At 41.2% G+C, this 17,828-nt stretch overlaps 1 protein-coding gene across 1 annotated transcript in view; it reads right to left on the minus strand.

The window, feature by feature from the left end:
- cacna1ha (calcium channel, voltage-dependent, T type, alpha 1H subunit a) overlaps positions 1-17,828 on the minus strand; it is a 252,931-nt gene that overhangs the window by 152,535 nt on the left and 82,568 nt on the right. Inside the window, 2 exon segments of the mRNA XM_080206889.1 lie at positions 11,813-12,240; positions 15,940-16,726. Coding sequence (XP_080063015.1) covers positions 11,813-12,240; positions 15,940-16,726 — 1,215 coding nt within the window.

Below are 17,828 nucleotides of genomic sequence, written 5' to 3' on the forward strand. Positions count from 1 at the left end.
TAGTCCTACTGTCCTTTCTGAGTGGGAAGAGTCTCTCCACCTCTATCCTATACATCCCATTCATCATCTTATATGTCTCAATGAGATCTCCCCTCATTCTTCTAAACTCTAATGAGTACAAGCCTAGTTTATTCAGCCTCTCCTCATAGCTCAACCCCTTCAACTCCGGCATCAGCCTAGTAAACCTCCTCTGCACTCCCTCCAAGGCTAAAATATCCTTGCGTAAGTACGGCGCCCAAAATTGCACACAGTACTCCAGCTGCGGCCTCACCAATGCCCTATACAGCCGCAGCATGACCTCCCTACTTTTATATTGGTGTGTGTGCTTGATCCTGGACCGGTAGACGGGCGCCGCAACAGCTCGGTGACTAGCACTGCTAGCTGTGCAGATACATGGATTTGGGCCTGTGTCTGTGGGAGTTTGTGCATTCTCCCTGTGGTTGCGTGGGTTTCCTCCGGGCGCTCCGGTTTCCTCCCACACCCCAAAGATGTGCTCTTAGGCTGATTGGTTTTACCAAATTGACACTATTCTCCCCTGAATCTGGCTAAGTCAGGGGTTCTATTTGTAGATACGCAGGGTAGAATAGGTGTAGGGTGATGCGGCGGCGCGGGCTTGTTGGGCCGAAGGGCCTGTTTCCCGTGCTGGGTTGTTCTTTGTTCTTTGTATATTCAATCCCCCTCGCTATGAAGGCCAGCATCCCATTAGCCTTCCTGACCACCTGCTGCACCTGCAGCCTGGGTTTTTGCGACTCATGCACAAGGACCCCAAGGTCCCTCTGCACCGTCGCCTGCTGCAGTTTTTTGCCACGTAAGTAATAATCCTTCCTACCATTATTGCTACCAAAGTGGACCACCTCGCACTTGCCAACATTAAATTCCATTTGCCAGTTCCTGGCCCATTCGCCCAGCCTATCTAGATCCTTCTGTAGACTCTCCACACCCTCCGCGCAATTTGCCGTTCCACCAATCTTGGTGTCATCAGCAAATTTCGACACCACACACTTGGTTCCCTCCTCCAGATCATCTATATAAATGGTAAATAGCTGAGGCCCCAGCACCGACCCCTGGGGCACTCCACTAGTCACCATCCGCCAATCCGAATAGCACCCGTTGACCCCCACTCTCTGCCTCCTATTTGACAACCAATCCTCTATCCACGCTAACACCCTACCCCCAACTCCATGTCCCCTGACCTTCTGCAATAACCTCTTGTGAGGTACCTTACTTATAAATTCCCGGATGGCTGTAACTGTCAATGTTTAATTAGATATTTGCTTGAGATTCAAGACTGTCAGGAGATCAAAATGTCAGAAGTCGTGATTTTCATGATCAGTTTGTGTTCAAAAGCTTAAATTATTGCCTAACTGTGTAAGTTCAGAAAGTTTAATTTATTAGTGTCACATTAACACTGCAACGAAGTTACTGTGAAAATCCCCAAGTCACCGCATTCCAGCACCTGTTGAGGCACACTGAGGGCAAATTTATCATGACTAATGCAACTAACCAACACGTCTCTTGGACTGTGGGAGGAAACCCACTAAGATATAGGAAAGCGTGCAGACTCTGCATAGACAGTGACCCAGGAATCAAGCCCAGGTCCCTGGTGTTGTGAGGCAGCAGTGCTGATTACTGTGCCACTGTTCCACCCCAGGAATATATAAGCATAGAACTTTACAGTGCAGAAACAGGCCCTTCGGCCCATCGAGTCTGCACCAACCACAATCCCACCCAGGCCCTATCCCCATATCCCAACACATTTACCTGCTAATCCCTCTAACCTACACATCCCAGGACATTAAGGGGCAATTTTAGCATGGCCAATCAACATAACCCGCACATCTTTCATCTGTGGGAGGAAACCGGAGCACCCGGAGGAAACCCCCGCAGACACAGGGGGAATGTGCAAACTCCACACAGACAATGACCTGAGCCGGGAATCGAACCCAGGTCCCTGGAGCTGTGAAGCAGCAGTGTTAACCACTGTGCTACCGTGCCGCCATATATTGGAACATGGACACAATACTTAAATTGTGTGCTACTTTATTATCAAGTAACTCAAACCATAGGTGCTATTTGTGTTTCATATTACCAGTTTTGGCAAATAGAAGAGATGATTCACTTCCAGGAAAATGAAATGATGAAAGACACACATTTACTCATGTTATAGCACCTCACAGCATCCAAATTCCCACAAGTACAACCTGTACTTTGTAATAAATCTGTCATCCATCCTTATTTATCTCAGCGTATGATTTTCTAATGACAATGCTTCTTTTCTGTGCCATAATCTTACACTGGGCGTGCCAAGGATGTCTGTATGAGTGAGCTGTTATTGCTACAAATATCTGAAGAACTATTCGTTGTACTCCATGAATCCATTTCTGGCTGCTTTTGGCATCTAACCAGCTCTGCCTCTTGCTGCTGTACTCCCAATTGCCAGTGGCCATCATTGTTGCTTTCAGGTGGGATTTATGGAGCATTTATATCTTGAATTCCATTTGCAGCCTTGTAGCACATTCCCTGGGGCTGATTTACTTTTATTCCTACCAACAATTACAACGTGTTTTGTAACAGTTCATTGATCATTCAAGTGTACGTATTTTTGAAAGGATACACAATGGAAGATGACAACTACCACTGAAGCACAATATTTGATTCATTCTGAAAATAAGGATAAGCTTGGAAACTCAAGGTTAACCTGCCAACAAAAGTCTTTGATGTTCCGTACACTTCTGACGCTGAGGTGACAACAATCCTGTCAACTTGTAGTGAAAAACAGAGCGAGTTTGAAATACGCAGCAGGTCCATCAGCATCTTAAATAATAAAAGATAGGGTGCCCTTTCATCACAACAGATTATGATGAAGGATCTACGCCTCAACAATCTCTCTTTGTAGATTTTGGCCTGCTTTGTACTTCCGTCACATTTTATTTTTAGTTGTGATGATTAGCGTTTGCACTATTTTTTTTAACTCGGCTGTTTAATTTTTAAAAGGAGTTATGAGCTTTTGCTGGGAGCCTGTTCCACATATTCACCATTCCACAGGAAAAATATCTTCCCATTTATAGTCTCTCATGAGGTTTGCCAATTTTACAGTCGTATCTGTAATTTTCAATCATACAGTTCAAATTAAATATCAAGTTTTCAAACAGAAAAAGAAACCATTCAGACTGAACCTTTCATATGTAGTGTTTACCAAACTCTTTTAATGTGAAGTACCTGGTTGGAACAAAAGCCCCTTGTTTAATATTTTACGTATCATTTAAGCTTAATGCCCGCAATTTTTTTAACTTGCAGCTGTTGGCAGGACCCCGAGAGTCATGGTAGTTTTTCTTAACAAACTGCCATTTCACTTGTTGCTAAAAATGAACACACTGCACATCGGGCAACTGCTTTATTCCAGATGATTTTGAAGGACCATAAATTGATATTCTGTCACACTTAAGAACTGTTTTTCTATCCTTTTCTAGTATTATTTGTAATTCAAATGTTCCTTTTTGTTCATTTGTAGTTTTATTTATTTCATGTCTGATTCAATTTTTCAATAAGTTGCTTTAAGGAACATACTTGATAAAAGATACCTGACAAAATGTATTCAGACGAAAAAACTGATCCGTAGACCAAGAAGCTATTAGACAGATATGCAAAAGTTGAGCAGAGAAGTGGGCTTTGAGGTGGGTCAAAGAGTAGGATATAGGGCTAGATTTTATGGACACAACTGCCCAATCATTTTTTCAGCAAGGGTACTGCCCACCCACCCTTAGGCCAATTGAGGTCCTACAGTGGCTAATATTGATCACTCAAAGTCCTCGATCCTCCTCCGCTGCCATAATACCCTGGGTTGTGGCATGTGGATGAAAATTAGAAGGTAATTTTTTTCACCTTAGTGAAAAGGTAGAATAGGAGGGGGTATATCCTTTTGGAGGGTGCCCTTTGTGCATCAGGGTTATTCGGCCCAAGGTTTTATCAGCCCACCTCCTTTTATGCTTCCCCACCTAGCCTCCAAAACGTGCCCACTGTTTGCCTCCTTCCCTTGGTGCTCGATTCGTCCCTGCCCTAAAATCCCAGGAATTAAATGAATCCAGGATTCATTGCTCTCTTCAGTGTGGTCTCCTTGGTTGTCACAACAGCACCCGATATTTACTGAGTTCTGGTGCTGCAGGAACTGGAAGAGCTGCTTGCCAATCCAATTGGCTTCCAGTTCTCCAGGGCAGCACTTCCTGTCTCTGAGGGACAGACGTCCCATTCTCTGCTCGTTTAGGCAGCCCCAGTGTTATTTAAAGTCAGTCAGTTTGATACCATCTTTTAATCTGGGGAGGTGAGTCGTACAACTCCACCCAGTCTTTGGAGTTTTGGAGAGAAATTCTAGAATATGAGACCTAGATTGCTAAAAGCATAGCTTCCAATGGTGAGGTGAAAGGAAGGGACTGTATAAATGCCAGAGTTGGAGGAATGAAGAATTTAGCAAAGCGAGATTTGCAGTTGGAGGTTTTCGTTAAAGGGACGGATGAGGCCATGAAGGGATTTAAACACAAAGAGAAATTTAAATTTGAGGTATTGAGGTGCCAAGAGCCAGTGTAGATTAATGCACACAGGGATCATTTGGTGACTTGATTGGGGTTAGAATACAAGCAGCAAATCTTTGAGTGAACTGAAGTTTACAAAGTGGTGAATGGGAAGCTGATGACTGCACTGATCAAGTCTGGAGATGAAAAAGACTTAGATAAATGTAGGGAAGAGGGAAAGAAGGAGCTCTGCAAAGGGATAGTGATCAGAGGTGAGTGAGGGGAACTCTGCAAAAGGAGCAATCAGACGGTAACTTTGCAAAGGGAGTGATCAGTGGGGTTGAGGGTAACTCTGCAAAGGAAGCAATCGAGGGGTGCAGTACTTCTGGAAAGGGGGCAATCGGGGGTTCCGATTCTGTGGTGGATTGGTAGGGGAGACCTCCAAAGGGAGAAATTAATGGCAGGCTGTGAGGGTGGGCCCAATCTCTGTGTGTGGGGAGGGGGGAGGGGTGTGGACTGATAGGAGATCTCCCAGTGCACTGGGAGACCGGAGTGCCTGTGCAATGGCGTATCAAGAGTTCAGCAGCTGGCTTCATCAGTGAAACCAGGCTTCACCCCTCCCCCTACTGGCAAGAATCGTACCTTGGCTCTTTTTTTGGTCTAAGAGCCATGAGATTGCGACTCACAATTTCCCTAAAAAGTACGATTCTCTCTTGTTTCCTCGCTCATTCGGCACTTAGAATTTTTTTCTGCCGCCAAGTCCAGGCACATAGATTATTAAAATATCATGTACAGGGTACAGAATAAAATCAAAAAGGTTAAAGTAAAGAGGGCCTTTATACCCAGCGGGCTGGACTACAAAAGTGTTGAAGTCACCCTTCAGTCATACAAAGCTCTCGTTAGACTACACCTGACATAACATGGGCAGTTCTGTGCACTACACCGTAGGAATTATATATTAGTCTTGGAGGGAGTGCAGCAATGATGTTGACACGTTTATCTAATAATTAAAGTGAAACATATTTGAAGCTATCCTAACATCCATCAAATATTTTTAATGATACAGTGATTTGCAACATAGCAAGTCAAAAAAATGTTGATTTGCGCAATTACCTTGAACTCATATCTTTCATCTTGAAAGTAAAATATATTACAGTACATTTCCGCTGAACAGCATTTGAAGGTCACCATTCAATCATTATACTTGAATGAACATGGTTCTCCTTGTAATATAGTGATGCCTTGCATCAATCAATGAAGGTTAAAGGTCAGTGGCATTATAGAGTGGAAGTTACAAATCACACGAAGTAAAAGTTCTGGGTTGTCACTGAAGAAATCCAGATTGCATTTATGTTATTTATAATATTTCTGGCCTGTTTCTTTTGTTCTGCTGTAATCAGATGCTGATACTATCAGATGCAATCAGAAATGTGATTGTAACTCGACAAACCTGCTGCTGCTAAACTATGTCAGTGTAACACCGCAGCAACTTTGGTGGCTGGTGTTGCCGTCATGGATTCAGAAGTATGATAAAGCAGTAAAATGTTGAAATGGATTCAAAACTGAAGGCATGGAAATTTCAACTACTGAAGTGAGTTGCCAGCTTGGTCTGGGAGTGGCAATTCTGGCCAATTTAAATGATCAGACCTCATCAAAATGCCAATGACTCAGTTCTTGCCTAAAGTGTGAGGCAAGTCAGTGGGAAGCTACAGGAGATAAGGGTTCTATGTAAATGCAGTTTCTTTGATTGCCAGACAGAGACTCCAAGTCATAGGTTACCCTTATGTGGCGCGAATGAGCACCTGTGCTGAATATAATAATGGGAATGTGTTCCCTCTTTTTAAATATTTTACCTGGTAACCTGACTTCATTATGAAGACAATGGAATGCAGAACCACCTTACAAAGTGACTCTACGGCAGATTAATCAATAGCCGACGTGAAAGTAGCATTTACAGAGACTGATAAGTAAAATAAGTCCAAAGACTGGGAAGAGCAGAACTAGGAAAGTATGAGGGAAAAAAAGGAACAAACAAGAAAACAAATAAGGGAAATTGTCACTGAAAGACCAAGTCGGTGCTGTTTGTCAGTCCCTTATTCTTTATAATGGATGCAAATATCACTTCAACTGAATAAAGCATCTATGTATGAAATGGGTAACACAGCTAGTGAATAGTTGCAAACATCATCTTATGTGTATCCAGTTGTAAATTCCTAGCATTTGCAACAATATCATAGTCTCTTGAGATGGCAAGTCTGGTCATTTCAGTTCCAGCCACAAAGACCATAATATTGCAGGCTGGTAATTATACTGTGCAATATTATCTGAACACTTCGCACAATCAAATTCCTCTGAAATCTATTTGAATAGGAAACTAGAGATTCTTATTAAGAAAGTTCAGGTACGACGGCCAGAATTGCACCAGCCCTGAATTTTTTTTACCAGACAGGAATTCGATACAAACACATTAATTGTTAATCTAATAATATCATACAGATCAAAATGCAGATTTTCAAAGACCTGTTCCCTATGCAAACCCAGAAACCATATTTATAGCCCACAAGAAATATCTTTATCTCCTCAGGATAATTTCTTGTTTTTAAATATGTCATACACATTTTGAAGAAATGTACAGATTGTTGAGCATCTTTTATTGTGCTCATGCTCTGAACGTTTTTTTCAGAGGCTTAAATGATACAGCACATGATTAAAAATACAGAAGTCCTGAGGAAAATGTACTGTACACAGACCACTCAAGAATTGCTTATTCTTGCTTCTGAAGGCATGAGAATCTAGTGTTGGGAAATCTCTGGAACTGGGATTTATAAATATATAATTATGGAAAATTACAAAGCATTGGTTCGATTTTAAGGGATGGGTGAAGTTGGGGCTGAGCCTTTACAGAAACCAAATACAAAAGAAGATTCTATTATGATGGTGAAACAAAAGTGACTATTAATTACACCAAGGAATTAGATGCTAAATAAATAATTCAATAGTTAATTAAATCTGTGGATTTTGTACCATTCCCTGCTTTAAAATACTTTTACAATCCTGTTTTATATATGCTATTTTGAAAAGAAAGCACTAATGGCTCTCCTACTCCAAGTCACACAGACCCTTGGGTCAAGATTTTTTAGCATGACAGGGTTTCCCTTCCCGCAGTCGGTGAAGAACACATCCCTACTGACTCTGCCTGTTCCGCAGCCATTTAATGTTCCAATTAGTGTTAACTGGCTGGAGGTGTGACTTTGACCCCTCACTTGAGAGGAAGCCCTGCCTCAGAGACCTGCTGGCCAGTCTCTAGCTCTCTAATCCCTGCAGTGCCAGAAGCTACAACGAGCAGTACTGGGGCTGCAAGCAGTCCCCACAGTCTAAGTTCCAGAAATTCAGTATAACAGGGAAGAGTCTCTGGGATGGGTGGTGAGGTTAGGCCCAGGAAAGGTGGCACAGTGGTTAGCACTGCTGCCTCACAGCATCAGGGACCTGGGTTCGATCCCCAGCTTGGGTCACTGTCTGTGTGGAGTCAGTATGTTCTCCCTGTGCACGCATGGGTTTCCTCCCACTCCAACAATGTGCTGGTTAGATGCATTGGCCATGCTAAATTCTCCCTCAGTGTACCCAAACAGGCTCCGGAGTGTAGCGACTAGGGGATTTTCACACTAACTTCATTGCAGTGTTAATGTAAGCTTACTTGTAATACTAATAAATAAACTTAATTTTAAGGAGGGAGTAAGCATAGGGGGATGGAGGTGTTAGTGGAGAGGATGGGAGAGGAGAGGGAAGAACCTGCAGGTGCCAGACCTTTTTTTGGGGGGAGGTGCCTGATAATAAATGGAGGCTAATGGAGCCTCGCAGAACTGAGAAATGGTGGAATTAGGCTCCTAGTAGGTGGCCAACTTTCTTGTCACTGGAAAAATGGTACCCACCCCACAACCATACCTCCCCATGCTACTTGCCAGCCTTCCTGCCTCCAAGCTCATCCGCAAAGTACTGGTAAAATTCTCGCCAATGAATCTAATCTATTTTGAAACACTGTGCAATACTTTATTAAAACAAACTGTCAAATCATAAAATATAATTACCTAAAACATAATTACCATAACTATCTCTTTACAGCACAATTAATCCATTATCTTTTATTGGTCTACGCACTGCTGTAAATGTACTTGAACACTGAAAAAAACAATTTCAAATGTTGAAGATAAAGCGCTGTCCCAGATAAAATTGTGGTTAACAAATGCTAATGTACTAATAATGGATTTGAGTCCTACAAGTGTGGACAATTATTATTATTACTGAATTAAGAATATAAATTAGTTTCTTCGACCAAAAAAGTAAGGAAGTGCAGATTAAGCTGAATTTTGTTTGTTGCTTAAGTTAGGAGCCTAAGTTTTAACTTGAATGTTCTACAATACACATGTTTCTTAAATCAGGGATCCTGAAGCTTCTTGTTTCTGAGCAGTTATACAATTTAAGATATATATTTATTAATTTTTTGTTTCACATTATTTAACGTGAAACTTGTCACTGATCAAGGCTTGAATGACAGGAAGGGGTGCCAGACCAAGGCAGTGGGTGGATGCATTGCATCCCTGGAAGGATAGTCAGTTTCACTCTGCAAGTCTGTCCCACAACCATAATATGCTGCAGGCAAGCCAAATTGGACCAAATTGCTGCACCGGCAACAATCCCATCCAGGCCCCACCCCTGTAATCCCACATATTTACCCTGCTAATTTCCCTGAGACTAAGGGGCAATTTGACACGTCCAATCAAACTGACCTGCATATCTTTCAACTGTGGGAGGTAATGCATTTTGGAAGGTCTAATCCAGATAGGAATTGTACAGTAAATCACAGAACCCTTAATAATATTGATAGGCAAAGGGGTCTGGGTGTACAAGTACACAGGTCACTGAAAGTGGCAACACAGGTGGAGAAGGTGGTCAAGAAGGCATACGGCATGCTTGCCTTCATTGGCCGCGGCACTGAGTTTAAAAATTGGCAAGTCATGTCGCAGTTTTACAGAACCTTAATTAGGCTGCACTTGGAATATAGTGTTCAATTCTGGTCGCCACATTACCAGGAGGATGTGGAGGCTTTGGAGAGGATACAGAAAAGATTTAACAGGATGTTGCCTGGTATGGAGGGCATTAGCTATGAGGAGAGGTTGGAGAAATGTAATTTGTTCTCACTGTTACGACAGGCGTTGAGGGGTGACCTGACAGAAATCTACAAGATTATGAGAGGCATGGACAGAGTGGATAGTCAGAAGTTTTTCCCAGGGTGGAAGGGTCAATTACTAGGGGACGCAAGTTTAAGGTGCATGGGCAAGGTTTAAAGGAGATGTATGAGGCAGATTTTTTACACAGGGTGCCTTGTACTTGTTGTCAGGGGAGGTAGTGGAAGCGGATACAATAGTGACTTTTAAGGCGCATCTTGGCAAGTACACGAATAGGATGGGAATGGAGCGATACTGTGCCTGGAAGGGTAGGGGATTTGCAGGCTTGGAGGGCCTGTTCCTGTGCTGTAATTTTCTTTGTTCTTTGAAACCGAAGTGCCTCCTTGAAACACACGCAGACTTGGGGAGAACATGCAAACTATACACTGACAGTCACCCAAGGCTGGGATTGAATCTGGGTCCCTGGTGCCGTGAGGCAGCAATACTAACCACTGTGCCACTGTGGCATAATGGTGGGACTTCTGTCCTCACTGGTGATGCAGTCTTGCCATCAGAGCTACTAGCCAATCAAATAGGCTGGTAGGTCCACCAGTTCTGGCAGCGCCAAGAGCTTATTAATGGCAATCATTATAATATCAGCGCTGCTTGACTGCTTCTATAACACATCATTATCACAGTGGGGTGCTGTTAACAATTTGATTGACATCTCAAAGGGGTTATTGGGGGATTGGCTGTCTTTGATGTAGGGTTATGAATATAAATGTTTGTTTTATAAGGGATTAAGTTTTTGAAGGGATTTAAATGAATTGGAATGGGGTTTTAAAATCAATGACTTTTTATATATATAATGAAGTCTGTAATAGGTTCTTTGCACTTTATTTCATTTCAGCATGGCCCTTGAGGTATGGGACAGTTGGCATGGAGTGTAAAAGAGTAAAAATGGTGGGTAGGCATGGGATGGCTCTTTGGCAAAGGAACTATGGAGTGGGTAGAAGGGCATGGATTGGCATGGACAGTATGAGGGGCCATGGGCTGTGAGCAGAAAGGTATAGGTTGACATATAGGATATGAAGGGCCTGGGAGCAGGTGGAACATATGTTGGCATGGATGGAGCAAATAGAATGTTTGGGGGGTGGGGGGAGTTTAAGGGTGTAAGCAGTGAGGGCTAATGGGCTGCTTTGTCTTATTTTACTACAACTGGGACAAAGTCCCAGAGCTTTGATATGGGCTTTCCTAATGACCTTAAAAGCCCCTTCACTGCTTCAATATTGTTCCTGGAGTTGACAGTGCACACCCTACTCACCCCTGAAATGAAGATCTTGTTATTTGGGGCTATTTCCCTTCAGTCATGTGTACCGAGCTGGAAATTGTCCCGGTTTAAATCTCTGTAAAATTAAGTTCTTGTAAGGACTATTTTACCATTCTTAACTTTGTACTGAAGATTGCCATGCAAGAGTCCTACAGATTGCAAAGCATTACAAGCTCGTAATTATTCTGCTGAATCCACAAGTGCTGTATATTTGTACTCTGCTATCAAATCTTAGCTACAGTAGAATTTAAGAATTTTTGACCAAACATTTTTTTTATCCACAAGCTTCATCAAACTTTCATAACATTAACCATTATTCACTAAATCATAGATTGACTGACAAGGTAACAAGGTTGCCTAATCCTAACCATTTCTCCATGCTCTTATGTTGACCACAGGAAATTCATGTCAACTGATTGGCCTCACTAAATTTCAATTTTTTTTTGTTCCGAGTCATCAGGCCTCAGTGACATTCAAATAGATGGTCAATTTCAAACCTTAGCTCCAGCAGCTGAGAGTAAATGTCACATCTTGATGTTTCAACAATGCCTGCATGAGGCTGAAAGACAATTTTACTTGCTCTCCTATCTTGATACTCCATTTTAGTTAAGAACACAGACCTTGGTAAGTCAATTAATCTTTAAATGGAAGTTGTGTTTAATCAAACAATAAGCAGACTGCATTTTGAGGCTTGTCAAGCAAAATAATGTAAATCCATGACAAGGTCAGAAACATGAGGTGAAAACCATTTCTTTTGCAAGGTATTTGCAAGGTCTGTCACTAGACAGATAGAAACATTAATTATTGACCCTTACCTGCTCATGGTACTCAATACCCATACTCAATGTGTTGATCAGAATGGCTATCATAATCCCACGGTTAAAATATTTACTTTCCACAATTCTTTTCATTTTTTCAGAGAATAATGTCCACAGCAGGATTAATTTATTCTTTTCCTTTGGTTTCTTTTTGTTTTTGTGTATCCGATCTCTTTGGTCACCTTGTGCAATGTCTTGCGTAAATTCGTACACGCCATCAGCGTCAGAGTCACCACTTCCAGAATCGCTAAGCTCTAGCTCTGGGTTTTCCAAAATACGGGCACAGTAAGGGCAGTTCTGAAGTTCACAGGTCAAGGCACCAGCCTGAGTGTTGGGTGCAGAACATGTCATGTTGAGGCCTGACAATTTGCTTGCAGCTCGAAAGAGTCCTTCGATAAAGATATCCAAACAAAGTTACCAAGATGCTGTGGAATTTATATTACTTATCGCAACAACCTTAATAACAATATTTCTCACAATTTTTGGAACTTACCATTGTAAGGATGCTTCTGACTTAAAATTTAAGTTTTGGGTATGCGATATTCATTCACTTAATGAGGGCATTTGAAAGACCTCTGCAATAGGTTGTATCAATTGCATTGCTATTGGCACTCAATTATTTTTATGGAACAGCCACATGTACAATTCAGATTACTAACTGAGCAATTATGATTGAATATCACCATGATTCCAGTTACACAGCAAAGTAAAACGGTAAATGGAAACAAAGTTAAGCAAATACTGTAACAAAGTCAATAGAAGTTGCAATCATTCAAAATTCCTTAAGATATTTTCCCAATATTTGATTTATTATTAAAGTCCCAGAATTAAAAATATGACCAGAATGTTTTTATATTCAAAATTACTGATACTGTTATCTTTGGGTTCAATTAATGAGAAGTGATGATGGATGAAATATTGAAGTTACTTCTCAGTGTAAAACATAATAACCAGAGTGGCAAATGTCAAGGTAACATTTTGTATTATCATTTATCATTACATCTAATGCATTGCACTTGGCCAATTTTTGATAATCCAAAGCAGGAATGAAGCATCAAATCAACCTCCTCCTCTTTAAAAGACTACCTCATGTTGGGAAAAAAACAGTAAAGGATTGCATTTGGTCTCATATCCCATTGCTTAATGACAATAACTGTCATTAGTCCTTCTAATCATTAAGCTACGTAATAAATTGAGAACATGGACCTTTTGGACCTAGCTGCACAGGTAAATTTGGACCATTTACAATTCTTGTTTTCCTAATCCTGATTAATGTCAGTACACATTTACTGATGGACCAAATGTCTCCCATGATGTGCACACTAACATAAGCATCATCTCTCCATCTTGATCTCTACATATGATCAGTATCTCACAAAAAAGTGTCTCCTCAAAGGAAAACTGTGTTTTCCAAGCCATTCCAAGGTTGGTTTTTAAAAAGTAAGCATAATAAAGGAGGAAAATCTACTTTATATTTACGATTGTAAACCTATTTGTAAGCAGTGGGTTTGAGATTTCTTAGACTTCTTTCCCCCCAGATTGTTGAAATTGAGAATGTAGGAAAAAAAATCAATAGTCTGAAGTTGCAGAGAAGGCCTAATTGATGTTTTACTGGAAGATAGTATACCTTGAACAGAGCTTTAATTTCAAACAGTAGTATCTTAAGGCCACAGTCAACCTATTTAAGATTGAGGCAGCAATTCATTCTAAATTGCTTCCAACTTTTTTGTATAAACTAATTAAGCCAATTCAAACAAACTGGGGGACAAGTAAAATGGCTTCTGCTAGTCACAGATGGAACTATTGTTGGATAGTTCATGCCCGCATGATGTGTAAGGCAACAAAAAAAAATGCACGTTAAACTTAAAATAACAAACAAAATGTGTTTTAAAGGGTCGATAAGACAGCCCAGTCTCAAAAGAGAGAGCAGCCAATGGTCATCTGGGGTTATGATGACTTTATATCCCTTTGTCCTGGACTCTTTAATCATTGGGCAACCTTTCCCCCTCAAAAGCGATAGCCAACTGGTGATGATTGGGGGCGGCACGATGGCACACTGGTTAGCACTGCTGCCTCTCAGTGCCAAGGACCCAGGTTCAATTCCCAGCTTGGGTCACTGCCTGTGTGGAGTTTGCATGTTCTCGCCCTGTCTGCATGGGTTTCCTCCGGGTGTTCCGGTTCCTCCCACAGTCCAAAGATGTGCGGGTTAGGTGGATTGGCCACGCTAAATTGCCCCTTACTGTCAGGGGGACTAGCTAGGGTAAATGCATGGGGTTATGGGGATAGGGCCTGAATGGGATTGTGGTCAGTGAAGACTCACTGGACCAAATGGCCTCCTTCTGCACTTTAGGATTCTATGAATTCCATGATTTAACCTGAGGATCACCACATCTTAGGCAAGGGGCAAGGTTGAGAAGGTGGAGCCTTCATGAATAACCTCAGCCGGTATGGGAATTGAACCTGTGCTGTAAACGTTGCTCTAAATAACAAATCAGCATAATGGCATGTGCCTATAGGATAATCAGAGATCTGGAGAGACTGATTTTAATCCAGATTTTCTGAGGCTGTAGAATGCATTTGCAGAATTAGTGATTGCCACACAGCATTGGTCAACAGTTAAATCAATGGTTGAATTACAGGGGAATTAAAGGGTTATGTGGACAGAGCAGGTACATGGTATTCATCCACCACATGTACAATAGTCCTAATCCTAACACAAGTATTTTGGACAGGATTTTCCACCCACTCTGCAGCGTGTTTGGTGATTGAGGGAGACAGTGCACTATTCTTTGGCAGTGGGATCTTATGACAGTTGTTAATGGGGTTTCTCATTGAATGCACCCCTTGCCAACGGGAAATCCATAGCAAGACTGCACTGTGAGCAGGACCATAATATTCCGCCAGCATAAATGGTAGCAAGATTTCAGCGATTGTTTTCATGTATGATTGTTATGCAATTCTAATGATCTTCAGCCCCGATCCAGCAATGTTTCCCCTTAGTTAATGGCAATGTATTTCCAGCCCAGCTGACACTGGTCCTGTCTGATTCATATTTGGTTGGATATCTGACGGGTAGTTTATATCAGCTAATACAATTTTAATTTAATTTTATTCAATTCCAAACCCAACACCCAACTTGAGCTCCTAGCATTTTTTTTGAAGATTCTGGGAGCTCCAGCACCTCTCCCTCTAGATTGGTAGCAAGTTAAATCCCAGTTTCATAAAAAAAATCCACTATAATGGAAGATGTGAGTTGGCCAATATTGGTTTGTGCTGTTTCTGTTTACTTGGGAAAAATAATGTGTTATTCTAAATTGATAACTAGACTCATTATGCATTAAAAAGACGTTAAAAAACATTAGTTCTGGACATTACCAGCACAACCTTACAGCCCCATTGCAGCAGCAGCTGTGGGACTGGAGAAATGCAATGAGCCATTCAAAACTCCATGGACTTCAATGGGACTGGAAGATCCACCAGCAAGTGGGGCTGTAAAATTCTACATCATAGATATTTTTGTTCCCTTTTAAACTTGCATAGATTACAAAGGTGAAAATAATTTCAAAGTTAGTGTTACCAGTATTCACAGCTAGTTAGGGAGACAAGGCTACGCAAAATTTTGCAAAATGCAGCCTGAAAGTAGTTTTAAACCATATGGATTCAAACTGTTGATCATCACTTAATAAAACTATAACATTCGGTGCTCTGATTATTAATCCTTCAGTTTAGATATTATCATATATTAACTATGTGAATTAAGCACATTGGATAAGATATCTTTAACTAAACACCTGCACCCAGCAAAAAATTGAGTGACCGTTCAAAACATTCAATAAAAACGGAATGTTATATACTATAACAAAACAATAGTCTGGTCTTTGGTTGCTGTGAGCAACTATAAACATATTACAGCAATCCACCACATCAGAACTCCCAAGTAGTTTATTGCCAGGTAATCAATTGCAGGTATGTATTCTTAATCTTTGTATTTGTCCCGCTTAGCTTTTAAACATCAGTGCATTTGCAAAAATTAAGTGGCTTCCTCATGAAGTTTTTAACCCATTAAAATTAATTTTGAAGTAAGTACTAAACAATTGCCTTAAAATAAGAGTGACATTTCTTACCATGTTCTCCTACAAAATGGTGCAGTTTGCCATAGGAATCTGCCAAGTTCATGTTAGGGCTCCCTTTGCCCATAGTGATGGGTGCATTACTGCTTCTCTTGCCTTTTAGTTTTGGTGTGCAGCTGCTTCTACTAGTCACAGATGGAACTATTGTTGGATAGTTCATGCCCCCATGATGTGTAAGGCCAGCCATTAGTTTAGCATTAGCTGCAGTGGAAGACTTGCATGTCATTTGTGGGCCTTCAAAGTGGCAGTCAGCATGATAAATACTGTGAACTGACTCGGCACCTGAAGAAGGACTCTGGTGGTTTAGTGCAGATGAAGGAAGCATGAGCTTGCTGCCAGCTCGTAATGATTTCATCTCCACATCACAAAGTTCTGGACTGCCCTGCTGTGCCCTTGAATTACCATTGCTGATATGATAGTGATGGTGATGATGATGATGATGGTGGTGAATTAAATGATGAATCGACCTTACACGTCCCTTACTCCGCCATTTCCTCTCCTGACCATTTGAGCTGTTTGGGGTGACCTTCTTGCGTTGTTTATTTTGCCAGGTGTTGTAAAGGCGCAATATCCGTCGCTTCACTTTCCTAAAGAGGTGGCAAATGTATTTCAGAAGCTCTTCATAGAGGCTTCCGGGCTCAGAGAAACTGGCAATTGTGCTATCATTTGAAAGAAAGCGGGCTCGCTGCTCCTGCATTAATTGGTTCTCACGTTGCTTTGTTTCTGAAAACTGAGTTGCTATGACAACCAGGCACAGGTTAATCATGAAGAATGAACCAACCTAAAGGACATTTTTAAAGAACATAAAACACACAAAATCAGTTTTGTATTCACAAAGGTAGCAAAAATGTTAATTCCTGTGCTGGCAATTGTATGCCTTCACTCCAATAGCATTCATTAACTCATTTGTGTTTTGTTGGAACCAAGCCATTATGAATGGAATTCATCTCAACACATCTCACATTCAAAGGAGACTGAATACCTTGGAGGTGCCTCATATCAGTAATCTAATTTAACAGAAAATTTTGAATAAGGTATTTTATTAAAATGATATTTTAAAATCAATATTACTGAAGGCAATGCTTAGCAGTCCCTAATACCTGTGACAGTGTTGTCCAACATCTAGGATACTGTCCTCAGAACAATTCCCTCTTCAATAGGTTGGGAAAGACATTTCCTCATTAAGGAAGGGTGAATTTTCTTAACCCAAACACACACACAAATTGTTGCAAATCCATTCTCTCTATTCTGTGCTGGAATAACATCATTCCTTAATTTTCTGAAGGGCTTTTCAGGTGGGCAGATGTGAAGGAGGTACACAGCAATGCAATTCATCTGTGGAGAAACACCTGGTGCCTCTTGCCACAGATAAGCTATAATAACCGAGAATGGATCAGGGATAGATTGCCACGCAAAATAACTTGGCATTACTGCTTCCAAATGCTGTCTGTCTTAAAAGGCATTAAAACTGTCTTAAGGGCACAAGGTGATATTTTCAAGGAAAGTCCCACACATTCAAAATGGTGCTTTCGATTCAGTACTTATTTCAGAGTGTTGCGACTTGGCACTCATCAGGTTACTACAAGACAAGGATGCTCCCCAATAACGCATCAATTCCATCTCACACTGAAACCAATTTTCCACTCTCGTATTCCTGGCCTTTCAATCTAAACACCCAAGGGCTAATCTTACCAGCTCATCATGCTGGTCGATGGGTAAGCTGAAAAGATTGCTTGAGAGGCAAAAAATCGGGTTTGCACCCCGTTTCTCAACTCTCGCAATCTTACCTGTACCAGATTTCCGGTGTGATCAATCTTGCACCTGGGATGGGTGTGAGGCTGATTATAATATTTAAATCAACTTAAATCCTGATTTAAATATCA

Source organism: Carcharhinus amblyrhynchos, chromosome 18 (genome assembly GCF_965287045.1).
Source record: "Carcharhinus amblyrhynchos chromosome 18, sCarAmb.v2.hapA, whole genome shotgun sequence".
NCBI classification, from domain to species: Eukaryota; Metazoa; Chordata; class Chondrichthyes; order Carcharhiniformes; family Carcharhinidae; genus Carcharhinus; species Carcharhinus amblyrhynchos.